This window comes from Pantherophis guttatus, chromosome 4 (assembly GCF_059756535.1).
Source record: "Pantherophis guttatus breed Tessera chromosome 4, ASM5975653v1, whole genome shotgun sequence".
NCBI lineage: Eukaryota > Metazoa > Chordata > Lepidosauria > Squamata > Colubridae > Pantherophis > Pantherophis guttatus.
Window position 1 is genome coordinate 57,727,459 of NC_142066.1, and position 21,745 is coordinate 57,749,203.

At 39.9% G+C, this 21,745-nt stretch overlaps 1 protein-coding gene across 1 annotated transcript in view; it reads left to right on the forward strand.

The window, feature by feature from the left end:
* The window catches only part of LOC148114113 (uncharacterized), a 42,399-nt gene that overhangs the window by 19,144 nt on the left and 1,510 nt on the right, over positions 1 to 21,745 (forward strand). Inside the window, exons 4-6 of the mRNA XM_087893665.1 lie at positions 610 to 1,439; positions 3,879 to 3,972; positions 7,735 to 8,564. Of these exons, the coding sequence (XP_087749791.1) occupies positions 610 to 1,439; positions 3,879 to 3,972; positions 7,735 to 8,564 (1,754 nt within the window). The remainder of the gene's footprint in view (positions 1 to 609; positions 1,440 to 3,878; positions 3,973 to 7,734; positions 8,565 to 21,745) is intronic.

Here is a 21,745-nt window from a genome sequence, read left to right on the forward strand (position 1 = left end):
ACAAAGGGAAAACTCATGACCTGGACATTCCAAATAAAGTGGCTACAGCAATTTCAGAAGCTCTGAAGGTTGATGAGGGGTCAAAGTTGACTTTCAAAGAAAAAATCAGAGGCAATAAAGAGAAAACTGAGGAGTTGGAGATGCAGAAGGAAGTGACTAGAAAAATTTCAGGAGGTCTGAATATTAAGAGGTGGCCGAAGGTGACTCTCAAAGACATAATCAGAGAAAATAAAGAGAAATGTCATGAGTTGGCAGTTCAAAAAGATGTGCATGCAGAAATTTCAGAACCTCGGAAGATTAATACAGGGCAGAAGGAGACTCTCAAAGAGAAAATGAGACGAAACAAACAGAAAACTCATGAGTTGGATATCCCAAAGGAAGTAATTAAAAAAATTTCAGAAGCTCTGAAGGTTAAGAGATGGCCGAAGGGGACTCTCAAAGACGAAATAGGAAAAAATGAAGAGAAAACTCGTGAGTTGGAGATGCAGAAGGAAGGGACTACCGAAATTTCAGATGCTCTGGATGTTAATATGGGGCCTAAGTTGACACTAACAGAAAAAGTAACAGAAAACAAAGAGAAAACTCATGACCTGGACATTCCAAATAAAGTGGCTACAGCAATTTCAGAAGCTCTGAAGGTTAAGGGGTGGCCGAAGGTGACTCTCAAAGACGAAATAGGAAAAAACGAAGAGAATACGCGTGAGTTGGAGAGGCACAAGGAACTGAGTAGAGAAGTTTCAGAAATTCTGAATATGGTGACGGAACTAAAGGTGACTCTCAGAGAAAAAACAAGAGGAAGAAAAGAGAAAATTCATGAATCGGACATGCAGAAGGAACTGATTGGAGGAATTTCACAAGCTCGGGATATTATTACAGGAATGCAGGTGATTGTCAGAGAAAAAACAAGAAGAAACAAAAAGAAAACTCAAGAGTTGCAGATGGAGAAAAAAGTGACTAGAGAAGTTTCAGAAGCTCTGAAGTTTGATAAGGGGTCAAAGGTGATTCTCAAAGAAAAAATCAAAGGCAATAAAGAGAAAACTGTGGAGATTGTGATACAGAAGGAAGTGACTAGAGAAATTTCAGAAGGTCTGAATATTAAGAGGTGGCCGAAGGTGACTCTCAAAGACAAAATAGGAAAAAACAAAGAGAAAACGCGTGGATTGGAGATGGAGGAGGAAGTAACTACTGAAATTTCAGAAGCTCTGGATCTTAATATGGGGCCTAAATTGACACTGACAGAAAAAATAACAGAAAACAAAGAGAAAATTCATGAGTTAGATATTCCAAAGGAAGTTTTAACTACAGAAATTACAGAAGATCTGACAGTTAAGAGGTGGCCGAAGGGGACTCTCAAAGACGAAATACGAAAAAATGAAGCGAAAACTGATGAGTTGGAAATGCAGAAGGAAATGACTACCGAAATTTCAGAAGCTGTGGACGTTATTATGGGGCCTAAGTTGACACTAACAGAAAAAATAACAGAAAACAAAGAGAAAACTCATGACCTGGACATTCCAAATGAAGTGACTACAGAAATTTCAGAAGCTCTGAATGTTAATATGAGATTAACAGAAAAAATAACAGAAAACAAAGAGAAAATTCATGACATGGAGATTCCAAAAGAAGTAACCTCAGAAATTTCAGAAGGTCTAAAGGTTAAGGGGTGGCTGAAGGTGACCCTCAAAGATGAAATAGGAAAAAACGAAGAGAAAACTCCTGAGTTGGAGATGCAGAAGGAAGGGACTATCGAAATTTCAGAACCAATGGATTTTAATATGGGGCCTAAGTGGACTCTCAAAGATGAAATAGGAAAAAATGAAGAGAAAACCGAGGAGTTGGAGATGCAGAAGGAAGGGACTGCCGAAATTTTAGAGGCTCTGGATGTTAATATGGGGCCTAAGTTGACACTGACAGAAAAAATAACAGAAAACAAAGAGAAAATTCATGATTTGGATATTCCAAAGGAAGTAACTACAGAAATTTCACAAGCTCTAAAGGTTAAGAGGTGGCCAAAGGAGACTCTCAAAGACGAAATACGAAAAAATGAAGAGAAAACTCATGAATTGGAAATGCAGAAGGAAATGACTACCGAAATTTCAGAAGCTCTGGACGTTATTATGGGGCCTAAGTTGACACTAACAGAAAAAATAACAGAAAATAAAGAGAAAACTCATGACCTGGACATTCCAAATGAAGTGACTACAGAAATTTCAGAAGCTCTGAATGTTAATATGAGATTAACAGAAAACAAAGAGAAAATTCATGACATGGAGATTCCAAAAGAAGTAACCTCAGAAATTTCAGAAGGTCTAAAGGTTAAGGGGTGGCTGAAGGTGACCCTCAAAGATGAAATAGGAGAAAACGAAGAGAAAACTTGTGAGTTGGAGATGCAGAAGGAAGGGACTATCGAAATTTCAGAACCAATGGATTTTAATATGGGGCCTAAGTGGACTCTCAAAGATGAAATAGGAAAAAATGAAGAGAAAACCGAGGAGTTGGAGATGCAGAAGGAAGGGACTACCGAAATTTCAGAAGCTCGGGATGTTAATATGGGGCCTAAGTTGACACTAACAGAAAAACTAACAGAAAACAAAGAGAAAACTCATGGCCTGGACATTCCAAATAGAGTGGCTACAGAAATTTCAGAAGCTCTGAAGGTTAAGAGATGGCCAAAGGGGACTCTCAAAGACGAAATTGGAAAAAATGAAGAGAAAACTCGTGAGTTGGAGATGCAGAAGGAAGGGACTACCGAAATTTCAGAAGCTCGGGATGTTAATATGGGGCCTAAGTTGACACTAACAGAAAAACTAACAGAAAACAAAGAGAAAACTCATGGCCTGGACATTCCAAATAGAGTGGCTACAGAAATTTCAGAAGCTCTGAAGGTTAAGAGATGGCCAAAGGGGACTCTCAAAGAGGAAATACAAAAAAATGAAGAGAAAACTCATGAGTTGGAAATGCAGAAGGAAATGACTAGAGAAATTTCAGGAGGTCTGAATATTAAGAGGTGGCCGAAAGTGACTCTCAAAGACATAATCAGAGAAAATAAAGAGAAATGTCATGAGTTGGCAGTTCAAAAAGAAGTGCATGCAGAAATTTCAGAACCTCGGAAGATTAATACAGGGCAGAAGGAGACTCTCAAAGAGAAAATGAGACGAAACAAACAGAAAACTCATGAGTTGGATATTCCAAAGGAAGTAATTACAAAAATTTCAGAAGCTCTGAAGGTTAAGAGATGGCCGAAGGTGACTCTCAAAGACATAATCAGAGAAAATAAAGAGAAATTTCATGAGTTGGCAGTTCAAAAAGAAGTGCATGCAGAAATTTCAGAACCTCGGAAGATTAATACAGGGCAGAAGGAGACTCTCAAAGAGAAAATGAGACGAAACAAACAGAAAACTCATGAGTTGGATATTCCAAAGGAAGTAATTACAAAAATTTCAGAAGCTCTGAAGGTTAAGAGATGGCCGAAGGTGACTCTAAAAGCCATAATCAGAGAAAATAAAGAGAAATTTCATGAGTTGGTAGTTCAAAAAGAAGTGCATGCAGAAATTTCAGAACCTCGGAAGATTAATACAGGGCAGAAGGAGACTCTCAAAGAGAAAATGAGACGAAACAAACAGAAAACTCATGAGTTGGATATCCCAAAGGAAGTAATTAAAAAAATTTCAGAAGCTCTGAAGGTTAAGAGATGGCCGAAGGGGACTCTCAAAGACGAAATAGGAAAAAATGAAGAGAAAATTCGTGACTTGGAGATGCAGAAGGAAGGGACTACCGAAATTTCAGAAGCTCTGGATGTTAATATGGGGCCTAAGTTGACACTAACAGAAAAACTAACAGAAAACAAAGAGAAAATTCATGATTTGGATATTCCAAAGGAAGTAACTACAGAAATTTCACAAGCTCTGAAGGTTAAGAGGTGGCCGAAGGGAACTCTCAAAGACAAAATAGGGAAAAACGAAGAGAAAATCCGTGAGTTGGAGATGCAGAAGGAAGGGGCTACCGAAATTTCAGAAGCTTTGAATGTTAATATGGGGCCTAAGTTGACATTAACAGAAAAAATAACAGAAAACAAAGAGAAAACTTATGATCTGGAGTATCCAAATGAACTGACTACAGAAATTTCAGAAGCTCTGAAGGTTAAGAGGCGGCCAAAGGGGACTCTCAAAGACGAAATACGAAAAAATGAAGAGAAAACTCATGAGTTGGAAATGCAGAAGGAAATGACTACTGAAATTTCAGAAGCTCTGAACGTTATTATGGGGCCTAAGTTGACACTAACAGAAAAAATAACAGAAAACAAAGAGAAAACTCATGACCTGGACATTCCAAATGAAGTGACTACAGAAATTTCAGAAGCTCTGAATGTTAATCTGAGATTAACAGAAAAAATAACAGAAAACAAAGAGAAAATTCATGACATGGATATTCCAAAAGAAGTAACCTCAGAAATTTCAGAAGGTTTAAAAGTTAAGGGGTGGCTGAAGGTGACCCTCAAAGATGAAATAGGAAAAAACGAAGAGAAAACTCGTGAGTTGGAGATGCAGAAGGAAGGAACTATCGAAATTTCAGAACCAATGGATTTTAATATGGGGCCTAAGTGGACTCTCAAAGATGAAATAGGAAAAAATGAAGAGAAAACCGAGGAGTTGGAGATGCAGAAGGAAGGGACTGCTGAAATTTCAGAGGCTCTGGATGTTAATATGGGGCCTAAGTTGACACTGACAGAAAAGCTAACAGAAAACAAAGAGAAAATTCATGATTTGGATATTCCAAAGGAAGTAACTACAGAAATTTCACAAGCTCTGAAGGTTAAGAGGTGGCCAAAGGGGACTCTCAAAGACGAAATACGAAAAAATGAAGAGAAAACTGATGAGTTGGAAATGCAGAAGGAAATGTCTACCGAACTTTCAGAAGCTGTGGACGTTATTATGGGGCCTAAGTTGACACTAACAGAAAAAATAACAGAAAACAAAGAGAAAACTCATGACCTGGACATTCCAAATGAAGTGACTACAGAAATTTCAGAAGCTCTGAATGTTAATATGAGATTAACAGAAAAAATAACAGAAAACAAACAGAAAATTCATGACATGGAGATTCCAAAAGAAGTAACCTCAGAAATTTCAGAAGGTCTAAAGGTTAAGGGGTGGCTGAAGGTGACCCTCAAAGATGAAATAGGAAAAAACGAAGAGAAAACTCGTGAGTTGGAGATGCAGAAGGAAGGGACTATCGAAATTTCAGAACCAATGGATTTTAATATGGGGCCTAAGTGGACTCTCAAAGATGAAATAGGAAAAAATGAAGAGAAAACTCATGAGTTGGAGATGCAGAAGGAAGGGACTACCGAAATTTCAGAAGCTCTGGATGTTAATATGGCGCCTAAGTTGACACTAACAGAAAAACTAACAGAAAACAAAGAGAAAACTCATGGCCTGGACATTCCAAATAGAGTGGCTACAGAAATTTCAGAAGCTCTGAAGGTTAAGAGATGGCCGAAGGGGTCTCTCAAAGACGAAATTGGAAAAAATGAAGAGAAAACTCGTGAGTTGGAGATGCAGAAGGAAGGGACTACAGAAATTTCAGAAGCTCTGGATGTTAATATGGGGCCTAAGTTGACACTAACAGAAAAACTAACAGAAAACAAAGAGAAAACTCATGGCCTGGACATTCCAAATAGAGTGGCTACAGAAATTTCAGAAGCTCTGAAGGTTAAGAGGTGGCCAAAGGGGACTCTCAAAGACGAAATACGAAAAAATGAAGAGAAAACTCATGAGTTGGAAATGCAGAAGGAAGGGACTACCGAAATTTCAGAAGCTCTGGATGTTAATATGGGGCCTAAGTTGACACTAACAGAAAAACTAACAGAAAACAAAGGGAAAACTCATGACCTGGACATTCCAAATAAAGTGGCTACAGCAATTTCAGAAGCTCTGAAGGTTGATGAGGGGTCAAAGTTGACTTTCAAAGAAAAAATCAGAGGAAGTAAAGAGAAAACTGAGGAGTTGGAGATGCAGAAGGAAGTGACTAGAGAAATTTCAGGAGGTCTGAATATTAAGAGGTGGCCAAAGGTGACTCTCAAAGACATAATCAGAGAAAATAAAGAGAAATGTCATGAGTTGGCAGTTCAAAAAGAAGTGCATGCAGAAATTTCAGAACCTCGGAAGATTAATACAGGGCAGAAGGAGACTCTCAAAGAGAAAATGAGACGAAACAAACAGAAAACTCATGAGTTGGATATTCCAAAGGAAGTAATTACAAAAATTTCAGAAGCTCTGAAGGTTAAGAGATGGCCGAAGGTGACTCTAAAAGACATAATCAGAGAAAATAAAGAGAAATTTCATGAGTTGGCAGTTCAAAAAGAAGTGCATGCAGAAATTTCAGAACCTCGGAAGATTAATACAGGGCAGAAGGAGACTCTCAAAGAGAAAATGAGACGAAACAAACAGAAAACTCATGAGTTGGATATCCCAAAGGAAGTAATTACAAAAATTTCAGAAGCTCTGAAGGTTAAGAGATGGCCGAAGGTGACTCTCAAAGACATAATCAGAGAAAATAAAGAGAAATTTCATGAGTTGGCAGTTCAAAAAGAAGTGCATGCAGAAATTTCAGAACCTCGGAAGATTAATACAGGGCAAAAGGAGACTCTCAAAGAGAAAATGAGAAGAAACAAACAGAAAACTCAAGAGTTGGATATTCCAAAGGAAGTAATTACAAAAATTTCAGAAGTTCTGAGGGTTAAGAGGTGGCCGAAGGGGACTCTCAAAGACATAATCAGAGAAAATAAAGAGAAATTTCATGAGTTGGCAGTTCAAAAAGAAGTGCATGCAGAAATTTCAGAACCTCGGAAGATTAATACAGGGCAGAAGGAGACTCTCAAAGAGAAAATGAGACGAAACAAACAGAAAACTCATGAGTTGGATATCCCAAAGGAAGTAATTAAAAAAATTTCAGAAGCTCTGAAGGTTAAGAGATGGCCGAAGGGGATTCTCAAAGACGAAATAGGAAAAAATGAAGAGAAAATTCGTGACTTGGAGATGCAGAAGGAAGGGACTACCGAAATTTCAGAAGCTCTGGATGTTAATATGGGGCCTAAGTTGACACTAACAGAAAAACTAACAGAAAACAAAGGGAAAACTCATGACCTGGACATTCCAAATAAAGTGGCTACAGCAATTTCAGAAGCTCTGAAGGTTGATGAGGGGTCAAAGTTGACTTTCAAAGAAAAAATCAGAGGCAATAAAGAGAAAACTGAGGAGTTGGAGATGCAGAAGGAAGTGACTAGAAAAATTTCAGGAGGTCTGAATATTAAGAGGTGGCCGAAGGTGACTCTCAAAGACATAATCAGAGAAAATAAAGAGAAATGTCATGAGTTGGCAGTTCAAAAAGATGTGCATGCAGAAATTTCAGAACCTCGGAAGATTAATACAGGGCAGAAGGAGACTCTCAAAGAGAAAATGAGACGAAACAAACAGAAAACTCATGAGTTGGATATCCCAAAGGAAGTAATTAAAAAAATTTCAGAAGCTCTGAAGGTTAAGAGATGGCCGAAGGGGACTCTCAAAGACGAAATAGGAAAAAATGAAGAGAAAACTCGTGAGTTGGAGATGCAGAAGGAAGGGACTACCGAAATTTCAGATGCTCTGGATGTTAATATGGGGCCTAAGTTGACACTAACAGAAAAAGTAACAGAAAACAAAGAGAAAACTCATGACCTGGACATTCCAAATAAAGTGGCTACAGCAATTTCAGAAGCTCTGAAGGTTAAGGGGTGGCCGAAGGTGACTCTCAAAGACGAAATAGGAAAAAACGAAGAGAATACGCGTGAGTTGGAGAGGCACAAGGAACTGAGTAGAGAAGTTTCAGAAATTCTGAATATGGTGACGGAACTAAAGGTGACTCTCAGAGAAAAAACAAGAGGAAGAAAAGAGAAAATTCATGAATCGGACATGCAGAAGGAACTGATTGGAGGAATTTCACAAGCTCGGGATATTATTACAGGAATGCAGGTGATTGTCAGAGAAAAAACAAGAAGAAACAAAAAGAAAACTCAAGAGTTGCAGATGGAGAAAAAAGTGACTAGAGAAGTTTCAGAAGCTCTGAAGTTTGATAAGGGGTCAAAGGTGATTCTCAAAGAAAAAATCAAAGGCAATAAAGAGAAAACTGTGGAGATTGTGATACAGAAGGAAGTGACTAGAGAAATTTCAGAAGGTCTGAATATTAAGAGGTGGCCGAAGGTGACTCTCAAAGACAAAATAGGAAAAAACAAAGAGAAAACGCGTGGATTGGAGATGGAGGAGGAAGTAACTACTGAAATTTCAGAAGCTCTGGATCTTAATATGGGGCCTAAATTGACACTGACAGAAAAAATAACAGAAAACAAAGAGAAAATTCATGAGTTAGATATTCCAAAGGAAGTTTTAACTACAGAAATTACAGAAGATCTGACAGTTAAGAGGTGGCCGAAGGGGACTCTCAAAGACGAAATACGAAAAAATGAAGCGAAAACTGATGAGTTGGAAATGCAGAAGGAAATGACTACCGAAATTTCAGAAGCTGTGGACGTTATTATGGGGCCTAAGTTGACACTAACAGAAAAAATAACAGAAAACAAAGAGAAAACTCATGACCTGGACATTCCAAATGAAGTGACTACAGAAATTTCAGAAGCTCTGAATGTTAATATGAGATTAACAGAAAAAATAACAGAAAACAAAGAGAAAATTCATGACATGGAGATTCCAAAAGAAGTAACCTCAGAAATTTCAGAAGGTCTAAAGGTTAAGGGGTGGCTGAAGGTGACCCTCAAAGATGAAATAGGAAAAAACGAAGAGAAAACTCCTGAGTTGGAGATGCAGAAGGAAGGGACTATCGAAATTTCAGAACCAATGGATTTTAATATGGGGCCTAAGTGGACTCTCAAAGATGAAATAGGAAAAAATGAAGAGAAAACCGAGGAGTTGGAGATGCAGAAGGAAGGGACTGCCGAAATTTTAGAGGCTCTGGATGTTAATATGGGGCCTAAGTTGACACTGACAGAAAAAATAACAGAAAACAAAGAGAAAATTCATGATTTGGATATTCCAAAGGAAGTAACTACAGAAATTTCACAAGCTCTAAAGGTTAAGAGGTGGCCAAAGGAGACTCTCAAAGACGAAATACGAAAAAATGAAGAGAAAACTCATGAATTGGAAATGCAGAAGGAAATGACTACCGAAATTTCAGAAGCTCTGGACGTTATTATGGGGCCTAAGTTGACACTAACAGAAAAAATAACAGAAAATAAAGAGAAAACTCATGACCTGGACATTCCAAATGAAGTGACTACAGAAATTTCAGAAGCTCTGAATGTTAATATGAGATTAACAGAAAACAAAGAGAAAATTCATGACATGGAGATTCCAAAAGAAGTAACCTCAGAAATTTCAGAAGGTCTAAAGGTTAAGGGGTGGCTGAAGGTGACCCTCAAAGATGAAATAGGAGAAAACGAAGAGAAAACTTGTGAGTTGGAGATGCAGAAGGAAGGGACTATCGAAATTTCAGAACCAATGGATTTTAATATGGGGCCTAAGTGGACTCTCAAAGATGAAATAGGAAAAAATGAAGAGAAAACCGAGGAGTTGGAGATGCAGAAGGAAGGGACTACCGAAATTTCAGAAGCTCGGGATGTTAATATGGGGCCTAAGTTGACACTAACAGAAAAACTAACAGAAAACAAAGAGAAAACTCATGGCCTGGACATTCCAAATAGAGTGGCTACAGAAATTTCAGAAGCTCTGAAGGTTAAGAGATGGCCAAAGGGGACTCTCAAAGACGAAATTGGAAAAAATGAAGAGAAAACTCGTGAGTTGGAGATGCAGAAGGAAGGGACTACCGAAATTTCAGAAGCTCGGGATGTTAATATGGGGCCTAAGTTGACACTAACAGAAAAACTAACAGAAAACAAAGAGAAAACTCATGGCCTGGACATTCCAAATAGAGTGGCTACAGAAATTTCAGAAGCTCTGAAGGTTAAGAGATGGCCAAAGGGGACTCTCAAAGAGGAAATACAAAAAAATGAAGAGAAAACTCATGAGTTGGAAATGCAGAAGGAAATGACTAGAGAAATTTCAGGAGGTCTGAATATTAAGAGGTGGCCGAAAGTGACTCTCAAAGACATAATCAGAGAAAATAAAGAGAAATGTCATGAGTTGGCAGTTCAAAAAGAAGTGCATGCAGAAATTTCAGAACCTCGGAAGATTAATACAGGGCAGAAGGAGACTCTCAAAGAGAAAATGAGACGAAACAAACAGAAAACTCATGAGTTGGATATTCCAAAGGAAGTAATTACAAAAATTTCAGAAGCTCTGAAGGTTAAGAGATGGCCGAAGGTGACTCTCAAAGACATAATCAGAGAAAATAAAGAGAAATTTCATGAGTTGGCAGTTCAAAAAGAAGTGCATGCAGAAATTTCAGAACCTCGGAAGATTAATACAGGGCAGAAGGAGACTCTCAAAGAGAAAATGAGACGAAACAAACAGAAAACTCATGAGTTGGATATTCCAAAGGAAGTAATTACAAAAATTTCAGAAGCTCTGAAGGTTAAGAGATGGCCGAAGGTGACTCTAAAAGCCATAATCAGAGAAAATAAAGAGAAATTTCATGAGTTGGTAGTTCAAAAAGAAGTGCATGCAGAAATTTCAGAACCTCGGAAGATTAATACAGGGCAGAAGGAGACTCTCAAAGAGAAAATGAGACGAAACAAACAGAAAACTCATGAGTTGGATATCCCAAAGGAAGTAATTAAAAAAATTTCAGAAGCTCTGAAGGTTAAGAGATGGCCGAAGGGGACTCTCAAAGACGAAATAGGAAAAAATGAAGAGAAAACTCGTGAGTTGGAGATGCAGAAGGAAGGGACTACCGAAATTTCAGAAGCTCTGGATGTTAATATGGGGCCTAAGTTGACACTAACAGAAAAACTAACAGAAAACAAAGGGAAAACTCATGACCTGGACATTCCAAATAAAGTGGCTACAACAATTACAGAAGCTCTGAAGGTTGATGAGGGGTCAAAGTTGACTTTCAAAAAAAAAATCAGAGGCAATAAAGAGAAAACTGAGGAGTTGGAGATGCAGAAGGAAGTGACTAGAGAAATTTCAGGAGGTCTGAATATTAAGAGGTGGCCGAAGGTGACTCTCAAAGACATAATCAGAGAAAATAAAGAGAAATGTCATGAGTTGGCAGTTCAAAAAGATGTGCATGCAGAAATTTCAGAACCTCGGAAGATTAATACAGGGCAGAAGGAGACTCTCAAAGAGAAAATGAGACGAAACAAACAGAAAACTCATGAGTTGGATATTCCAAAGGAAGTAATTACAAAAATTTCAGAAGTTCTGAAGGTTAAGAGGTGGCCGAAGGGGACTCTCAAAGACATAATCAGAGAAAATAAAGAGAAATTTCATGAGTTGGCAGTTCAAAAAGAAGTGCATGCAGAAATTTCAGAACCTCGGAAGATTAATACAGGGCAGAGGGAGACTCTCAAAGAGAAAATGAGACGAAACAAACAGAAAACTCATGAGTTGGATATTCCAAAGGAAGTAATTACAAAAATTTCAGAAGCTCTGAAGGTTAACAGGTGGCCGAAGGGGACTCTCAAAGACAAAATAGGAAAAAACAAAGAGAAAACGCGTGGATTGGAGATGGAGGAGGAAGTAACTACTGAAATTTCAGAAGCTCTGGATCTTAATATGGGGCCTAAGTTGACACTAACAGAAAAAATAACAGAAAACAAAGAGAAAACTCATGACCTGGACATTCCAAATGAAGTGACTACAGAAATTTCAGAAGCTCTGAATGTTAATATGAGATTAACAGAAAAAATAACAGAAAACAAAGAGAAAATTCATGACATGGAGATTCCAAAAGAAGTAACCTCAGAAATTTCAGAAGGTCTAAAGGTTAAGGGGTGGCTGAAGGTGACCCTCAAAGATGAAATAGGAAAAAACGAAGAGAAAACTCGTGAGTTGGAGATGCAGAAGGAAGGGACTATCGAAATTTCAGAACCAATGGATTTTAATATGGGGCCTAAGTGGACTCTCAAAGATGAAATAGGAAAAAATGAAGAGAAAACCGAGGAGTTGGAGATGCAGAAGGAAGGGACTGCCGAAATTTTAGAGGCTCTGGATGTTAATATGGGGCCTAAGTTGACACTGACAGAAAAAATAACAGAAAACAAAGAGAAAATTCATGATTTGGATATTCCAAAGGAAGTAACTACAGAAATTTCACAAGCTCTAAAGGTTAAGAGGTGGCCAAAGGAGACTCTCAAAGACGAAATACGAAAAAATGAAGAGAAAACTCATGAATTGGAAATGCAGAAGGAAATGACTACCGAAATTTCAGAAGCTCTGGACGTTATTATGGGGCCTAAGTTGACACTAACAGAAAAAATAACAGAAAATAAAGAGAAAACTCATGACCTGGACATTCCAAATGAAGTGACTACAGAAATTTCAGAAGCTCTGAATGTTAATATGAGATTAACAGAAAACAAAGAGAAAATTCATGACATGGAGATTCCAAAAGAAGTAACCTCAGAAATTTCAGAAGGTCTAAAGGTTAAGGGGTGGCTGAAGGTGACCCTCAAAGATGAAATAGGAGAAAACGAAGAGAAAACTTGTGAGTTGGAGATGCAGAAGGAAGGGACTATCGAAATTTCAGAACCAATGGATTTTAATATGGGGCCTAAGTGGACTCTCAAAGATGAAATAGGAAAAAATGAAGAGAAAACCGAGGAGTTGGAGATGCAGAAGGAAGGGACTACCGAAATTTCAGAAGCTCGGGATGTTAATATGGGGCCTAAGTTGACACTAACAGAAAAACTAACAGAAAACAAAGAGAAAACTCATGGCCTGGACATTCCAAATAGAGTGGCTACAGAAATTTCAGAAGCTCTGAAGGTTAAGAGATGGCCAAAGGGGACTCTCAAAGACGAAATACAAAAAAATGAAGAGAAAACTCATGAGTTGGAAATGCAGAAGGAAATGACTAGAGAAATTTCAGGAGGTCTGAATATTAAGAGGTGGCCGAAGGTGACTCTCAAAGACATAATCAGAGAAAATAAAGAGAAATGTCATGAGTTGGCAGTTCAAAAAGAAGTGCATGCAGAAATTTCAGAACCTCGGAAGATTAATACAGGGCAGAAGGAGACTCTCAAAGAGAAAATGAGACGAAACAAACAGAAAACTCATGAGTTGGATATTCCAAAGGAAGTAATTACAAAAATTTCAGAAGCTCTGAAGGTTAAGAGATGGCCGAAGGTGACTCTCAAAGACATAATCAGAGAAAATAAAGAGAAATTTCATGAGTTGGCAGTTCAAAAAGAAGTGCATGCAGAAATTTCAGAACCTCGGAAGATTAATACAGGGCAGAAGGAGACTCTCAAAGAGAAAATGAGACGAAACAAACAGAAAACTCATGAGTTGGATATTCCAAAGGAAGTAATTACAAAAATTTCAGAAGCTCTGAAGGTTAAGAGATGGCCGAAGGTGACTCTAAAAGCCATAATTAGAGAAAATAAAGAGAAATTTCATGAGTTGGTAGTTCAAAAAGAAGTGCATGCAGAAATTTCAGAACCTCGGAAGATTAATACAGGGCAGAAGGAGACTCTCAAAGAGAAAATGAGACGAAACAAACAGAAAACTCATGAGTTGGATATCCCAAAGGAAGTAATTAAAAAAATTTCAGAAGCTCTGAAGGTTAAGAGATGGCCGAAGGGGACTCTCAAAGACGAAATAGGAAAAAATGAAGAGAAAATTCGTGACTTGGAGATGCAGAAGGAAGGGACTACCGAAATTTCAGAAGCTCTGGATGTTAATATGGGGCCTAAGTTGACACTAACAGAAAAACTAACAGAAAACAAAGGGAAAACTCATGACCTGGACATTCCAAATAAAGTGGCTACAGCAATTTCAGAAGCTCTGAAGGTTGATGAGGGGTCAAAGTTGACTTTCAAAGAAAAAATCAGAGGCAATAAAGAGAAAACTGAGGAGTTGGAGATGCAGAAGGAAGTGACTAGAGAAATTTCAGGAGGTCTGAATATTAAGAGGTGGCCGAAGGTGACTCTCAAAGACATAATCAGAGAAAATAAAGAGAAATGTCATGAGTTGGCAGTTCAAAAAGATGTGCATGCAGAAATTTCAGAACCTCGGAAGATTAATACAGGGCAGAAGGAGACTCTCAAAGAGAAAATGAGACGAAACAAACAGAAAACTCATGAGTTGGATATCCCAAAGGAAGTAATTAAAAAAATTTCAGAAGCTCTGAAGGTTAAGAGATGGCCGAAGGGGACTCTCAAAGACGAAATAGGAAAAAATGAAGAGAAAACTCGTGAGTTGGAGATGCAGAAGGAAGGGACTACCGAAATTTCAGAAGCTCTGGATGTTAATATGGGGCCTAAGTTGACACTAACAGAAAAACTAACAGAAAACAAAGGGAAAACTCATGACCTGGACATTCCAAATAAAGTGGCTACAACAATTACAGAAGCTCTGAAGGTTGATGAGGGGTCAAAGTTGACTTTCAAAAAAAAAATCAGAGGCAATAAAGAGAAAACTGAGGAGTTGGAGATGCAGAAGGAAGTGACTAGAGAAATTTCAGGAGGTCTGAATATTAAGAGGTGGCCGAAGGTGACTCTCAAAGACATAATCAGAGAAAATAAAGAGAAATGTCATGAGTTGGCAGTTCAAAAAGATGTGCATGCAGAAATTTCAGAACCTCGGAAGATTAATACAGGGCAGAAGGAGACTCTCAAAGAGAAAATGAGACGAAACAAACAGAAAACTCATGAGTTGGATATTCCAAAGGAAGTAATTACAAAAATTTCAGAAGTTCTGAAGGTTAAGAGGTGGCCGAAGGGGACTCTCAAAGACATAATCAGAGAAAATAAAGAGAAATTTCATGAGTTGGCAGTTCAAAAAGAAGTGCATGCAGAAATTTCAGAACCTCGGAAGATTAATACAGGGCAGAGGGAGACTCTCAAAGAGAAAATGAGACGAAACAAACAGAAAACTCATGAGTTGGATATTCCAAAGGAAGTAATTACAAAAATTTCAGAAGCTCTGAAGGTTAACAGGTGGCCGAAGGGGACTCTCAAAGACAAAATAGGAAAAAACAAAGAGAAAACGCGTGGATTGGAGATGGAGGAGGAAGTAACTACTGAAATTTCAGAAGCTCTGGATCTTAATATGGGGCCTAAGTTGACACTAACAGAAAAAATAACAGAAAACAAAGAGAAAACTCATGACCTGGACATTCCAAATGAAGTGACTACAGAAATTTCAGAAGCTCTGAATGTTAATATGAGATTAACAGAAAAAATAACAGAAAACAAAGAGAAAATTCATGACATGGAGATTCCAAAAGAAGTAACCTCAGAAATTTCAGAAGGTCTAAAGGTTAAGGGGTGGCTGAAGGTGACCCTCAAAGATGAAATAGGAAAAAACGAAGAGAAAACTCGTGAGTTGGAGATGCAGAAGGAAGGGACTATCGAAATTTCAGAACCAATGGATTTTAATATGGGGCCTAAGTGGACTCTCAAAGATGAAATAGGAAAAAATGAAGAGAAAACCGAGGAGTTGGAGATGCAGAAGGAAGGGACTGCCGAAATTTTAGAGGCTCTGGATGTTAATATGGGGCCTAAGTTGACACTGACAGAAAAAATAACAGAAAACAAAGAGAAAATTCATGATTTGGATATTCCAAAGGAAGTAACTACAGAAATTTCACAAGCTCTAAAGGTTAAGAGGTGGCCAAAGGAGACTCTCAAAGACGAAATACGAAAAAATGAAGAGAAAACTCATGAATTGGAAATGCAGAAGGAAATGACTACCGAAATTTCAGAAGCTCTGGACGTTATTATGGGGCCTAAGTTGACACTAACAGAAAAAATAACAGAAAATAAAGAGAAAACTCATGACCTGGACATTCCAAATGAAGTGACTACAGAAATTTCAGAAGCTCTGAATGTTAATATGAGATTAACAGAAAACAAAGAGAAAATTCATGACATGGAGATTCCAAAAGAAGTAACCTCAGAAATTTCAGAAGGTCTAAAGGTTAAGGGGTGGCTGAAGGTGACCCTCAAAGATGAAATAGGAGAAAACGAAGAGAAAACTTGTGAGTTGGAGATGCAGAAGGAAGGGACTATCGAAATTTCAGAACCAATGGATTTTAATATGGGGCCTAAGTGGACTCTCAAAGATGAAATAGGAAAAAATGAAGAGAAAACCGAGGAGTTGGAGATGCAGAAGGAAGGGACTACCGAAATTTCAGAAGCTCGGGATGTTAATATGGGGCCTAAGTTGACACTAACAGAAAAACTAACAGAAAACAAAGAGAAAACTCATGGCCTGGACATTCCAAATAGAGTGGCTACAGAAATTTCAGAAGCTCTGAAGGTTAAGAGATGGCCAAAGGGGACTCTCAAAGACGAAATACAAAAAAATGAAGAGAAAACTCATGAGTTGGAAATGCAGAAGGAAATGACTAGAGAAATTTCAGGAGGTCTGAATATTAAGAGGTGGCCGAAGGTGACTCTCAAAGACATAATCAGAGAAAATAAAGAGAAATGTCATGAGTTGGCAGTTCAAAAAGAAGTGCATGCAGAAATTTCAGAACCTCGGAAGATTAATACAGGGCAGAAGGAGACTCTCAAAGAGAAAATGAGACGAAACAAACAGAAAACTCATGAGTTGGATATTCCAAAGGAAGTAATTACAAAAATTTCAGAAGCTCTGAAGGTTAAGAGACGGCCGAAGGTGACTCTCAAAGACATAATCAGAGAAAATAAAGAGAAATTTCATGAGTTGGCAGTTCAAAAAGAAGTGCATGCAGAAATTTCAGAACCTCGGAAGATTAATACAGGGCAGAAGGAGACTCTCAAAGAGAAAATGAGACGAAACAAACAGAATACTCATGAGTTTGATATCCCAAAGGAAGTAATTAAAAAAATTTCAGAAGCTCTGAAGGTTAAGAGATGGCCGAAGTGGATTCTCAAAGACGAAATAGGAAAAAATGAAGAGAAAATTCATGAGTTGGAGATGCAGAAGGAAGGGACTACCGAAATTTCAGAAGCTCTGGATGTTAATATGGGGCCTAAGTTGACACTAACAGAAAAACTAACAGAAAACAAAGGGGAAACTCATGACCTGGACATTCCAAATAAAGTGGCTACAGCAATTTCAGAAGCTCTAAAGGTTGATGAGGGGTCAAAGTTGACTTTCAAAGAAAAAATCAGAGGCAATAAAGAGAAAACTGAGGAGTTGGAGATGCAGAAGGAAGTGACTAGAGAAATTTCAGGAGGTCTGAATATTAAGAGGTGGCCGAAGGTGACTCTCAAAGACATAATCAGAGAAAATAAAGAGAAATGTCATGAGTTGGCAGTTCAAAAAGATGTGCATGCAGAAATTTCAGAACCTCAGAAGATTAATACAGGGCAGAAGGAGACTCTCAAAGAGAAAATGAGACGAAACAAACAGAAAACTCATGAGTTGGATATTCCAAAGGAAGTAATTACAAAAATTTCAGAAGTTCTGAAGGTTAAGAGGTGGCCGAAGGGGACTCTCAAAGACATAATCAGAGAAAATAAAGAGAAATTTCATGAGTTGGCAGTTCAAAAAGAAGTGCATGCAGAAATTTCAGAACCTCGGAAGATTAATACAGGGCAGAAGGAGACTCTCAAAGAGAAAATGAGACGAAACAAACAGAAAACTCATGAGTTGGATATTCCAAAGGAAGTAATTACAAAAATTTCAGAAGCTCTGAAGGTTAACAGGTGGCCGAAGGGGACTCTCAAAGACAAAATAGGAAAAAACAAAGAGAAAACGCGTGGATTGGAGATGGAGGAGGAAGTAACTACTGAAATTTCAGAAGCTCTGGATCTTAATATGGGGCCTAAATTGACACTGACAGAAAAAATAACAGAAAACAAAGAGAAAATTCATGATTTGGATATTCCAAAGGAAGTAACTACAGAAATTTCACAAGCTCTGAAGGTTAAGAGGTGGCCAAAGGAGACTCTCAAAGACGAAATACGAAAAAATGAAGAGAAAACTCATGAATTGGAAATACAGAAGGAAATGACTACCGAAATTTCAGAACCTCTGGACGTTATTATGGGGCCTAAGTTGACACTAACAGAAAAAATAACAGAAAACAAAGAGAAAACTCATGACCTGGACATTCCAAATGAAGTGACTACAGAAATTTCAGAAGCTCTGAATGTTAATATGAGATTAACAGAAAAAATAACAGAAAACAAAGAGAAAATTCATGACATGGAGATTCCAAAAGAAGTAACCTCAGAAATTTCAGAAGGTCTAAAGGTTAAGGGGTGGCTGAAGGTGACCCTCAAAGATGAAATAGGAAAAAACAAAGAGAAAACTCGTGAGTTGGAGATGCAGAAGGAAGGGACTATCGAAATTTCAGAACCAATGGATTTTAATATGGGGCCTAAGTGGACTCTCAAAGATGAAATAGGAAAAAATGAAGAGAAAACCGAGGAGTTGGAGATGCAGAAGGAAGGGACTGCCGAAATTTCAGAGGCTCTGGATGTTAATATGGGGCCTAAGTTGACACTGACAGAAAAGCTAACAGAAAACAAAGAGAAAATTCATGATTTGGATATTCCAAAGGAAGTAACTACAGAAATTTCACAAGCTCTGAAAGTTAAGAGATGGCCAAAGGGGACTCTCAAAGACGAAATACGAAAAAATGAAGAGAAAATTGAGGAGTTGGAGATGCAGAAGGAAGGGACTGCCGAAATTTCAGAGGCTCTGGATGTTAATATGGGGCCTAAGTTGACACTGACAGAAAAACTAACAGAAAACAAAGAGAAAACTCATGGCCTGGACATTCCAAATAGAGTGGCTACAGAAATTTCAGAAGCTCTGAAGGTTAAGAGATGGCCAAAGGGGACTCTCAAAGACGAAATTGGAAAAAATGAAGAGAAAACTCGTGAGTTGGAGATGCAGAAGGAAGGGACTACCGAAATTTCAGAAGCTCGGGATGTTAATATGGGGCCTAAGTTGACACTAACAGAAAAGCTAACAGAAAACAAAGAGAATACTCATGACCTGGACATTCCATATAAAGTGGCTACAGCAATTTCAGAAGCTCTGAAGGTTAAGGGGTTGCCGAAGGTGACTCTCAAGGAAATAATAAGAGAAAACAAAGAGAAACTTCATGAGTTGGCGGTTCAAAAAGAAGTGCATGCAGAAATTTCAGAACCTCAGAAGATTAATACAGGGCAGAAGGAGACTCTCAAAGAGAAAATGAGACGAAACAAACAGAAAACTCATGAGTTGGATATTCCAAAGGAAGTAATGACAGAAATTTCAGAAGCTCTGACAGTTAAGAGGTGGCCGATGGAGATTCTCACAGACAAAATAGAAAAAAACAAAGAGAAAACTCGTGAATTGGAGATGGAGAAAGAAGTGCATGCAGAAATTTCAGAACCTTGGAAGATTAATACAGGGCAGAAGGAGACTGTCGAGTCCTACCGGAGCTCGCCATCGATGTGGGGTATGGGAGACGAAGGAGCGGAGATAAGCAGCCGCAGCAAACACACATTCAGTTCCTGGATAGCGGCGTTCATGGCGATGATTGATGACGTTGCCGGGCTCTCCGATTCTGCTGTCCCCGCTGCTCTGGCGCTCGCAGCTGTTACTGTTAAGGGAGTGGGGGGTGCTTGATTGATAATCACCACAGCTGTTACTGTTAAGGGAGTGGGGGGGTGCTTGATTGATAATCACCGGATGTATGTTTCAGGGGCTGAGTTTTGTTAAATAGCGCTGTCGTGTGGTTACACCCAGCGCTGACTTTGAACCAAAACACCGACTTGTACTTTACTTTTGACTGCGAGCTTACCATTGCCAAAGTAAACCCTGATTCTCTGTGCATTACTGGTGATTATTTACTATCGCGGTTCTGAACGAACGACAAGCCGAGAGAAAGTCAGCACTTGGTTCCTTTTCACAAGAGGTGAGGATTCCCTCTGGCTTTGCAGCAAAGGGGGATATGGCAGAAGGGATGGCCTTGGAAGAGCAGGAGTGCGGTGGAGATGTGGAGGGGGAGGAACTGCTGATAGAGGAGGCGAAGGAGAGTGTGGAACAGTTGGCAGTGAAACCAAAAGTCAAGCAACCCAAGAGCGCCCCGCCCCGAACGGAGGAGGAGAGTCTTCCAGGACAACGGGGTTGGACGGGGGATTGGTGGTACAGCTCTGTTCTCCTCAGGCCGCGGATGCCAACGCCCCCTCGCTTCGGAGCATCTTTCCAGGGCTGGAGGGAAAGACGATGGACTGATGAGGATGAAGGGGATTGGGGGTATCCTGCCTCATCCGGTCCCAGTACTATGGATATGCTGCGTGAGCGTTTTGGGGAATCTGGATTTTGTGACGCCCCATCCTGGCAGCCCTGGGTTGCAGGGCTGGAGCCTCCAGGTTCTTCTTGGCAGGATACAGGAGTGACTATTTCGGAGACCCAATTCCGGCTCACAAGTCCTAAATTGAGGATAGAGCGGACCTCTATACGATCCATGGACCAACCCCCTCCAGAACAAGACCAAGGGACCTCGTCGGGAGACCTTGGAGCCAGTCCTGAGCCCCAACCAATGCAAATGGCAGGGGACTTACCTGGTGGAGGTCGTGGGGTGGTGAGGGACCGACCTAGGCAGGACAGGAGAGCGACTGGTGCAGCGAGGACCCCAGGCCCCATGCCTTGGCCTCCAGGGGCCCCACCAGGGTTGTGGGTCCCTCAGGCCATTTGGGGACCGCCTGCCCTGCAGACTTCCTTTGATGGAAGCCCTGAACGAGTGGCTCTTTTCTTAAGCCAGGTGATAAGCCATATGGACCAATATGGACAGTGGTATCCCTCCCAGTGGGCTATGGTGGTTGCTGTTATGGGGGTCCTGACGGGAGAAGCGGCTGAGTGGGTGGCAGGCCTCCATGCTAAACATGCAAGAGAACTGGTGGACATGGGACGATTTCTGGAGGCTCTTCGTGCCAGATTTGAAGACGAAACAAGCACCCAGGTTGCAGAGGGGGATTTGTTTGCGCTTAAGCAACGGGGCGTACCAGCAAAGGAATATGTACAGGAGTTCCGAAAGATTGCGGCTCGGTTGGTGGGGTGGCCAGAACGTCTTCTGGTGCACCAATTCTATAAAGGACTAGACCGTGATTTACGGCAAGCCTGCGTGTACCGGGGCTTGCCCCCCAAGTTGAGTGTGTGGTACAAGGCAGCCATCAAATTGGATGTCGGTCTCCGAGAGTTCCGTATACGGGGTGAAGGGGTTGCAAGTCAAGGAAAACGACCAGCAGAACGCACACAAACACCCAAGGAGACTAAACTGAATGCTGGTTCCGGCTTGGGAGAAAGGATCCAGCAGCCTGCGTTTCGTTGCTTCAGATGTAATCGCCTTGGTCATCGAGCAGCCGACTGTCCTCATCCCATGCCCTGCAGCTCGGACCAGAACCCCCCTCCTAGAGCTGCGTTGAGAGGCAGAGGCCGACCAACATCCGAACAGTCCCAAATGACTCGAACATCCTGTACGGAGAGGGATCCCCTAGCTACAGATACTAAGAAAGTGATGGCGGAAAAATTCCCGATTGTGGCTGGGGATAGTGATGACGACAATGAGGACCCACACGACCCAATGGTGAGCGACCCCATCCGACCTTTCGTGGTACCAGTCGTACTCCAAAACCCACGGG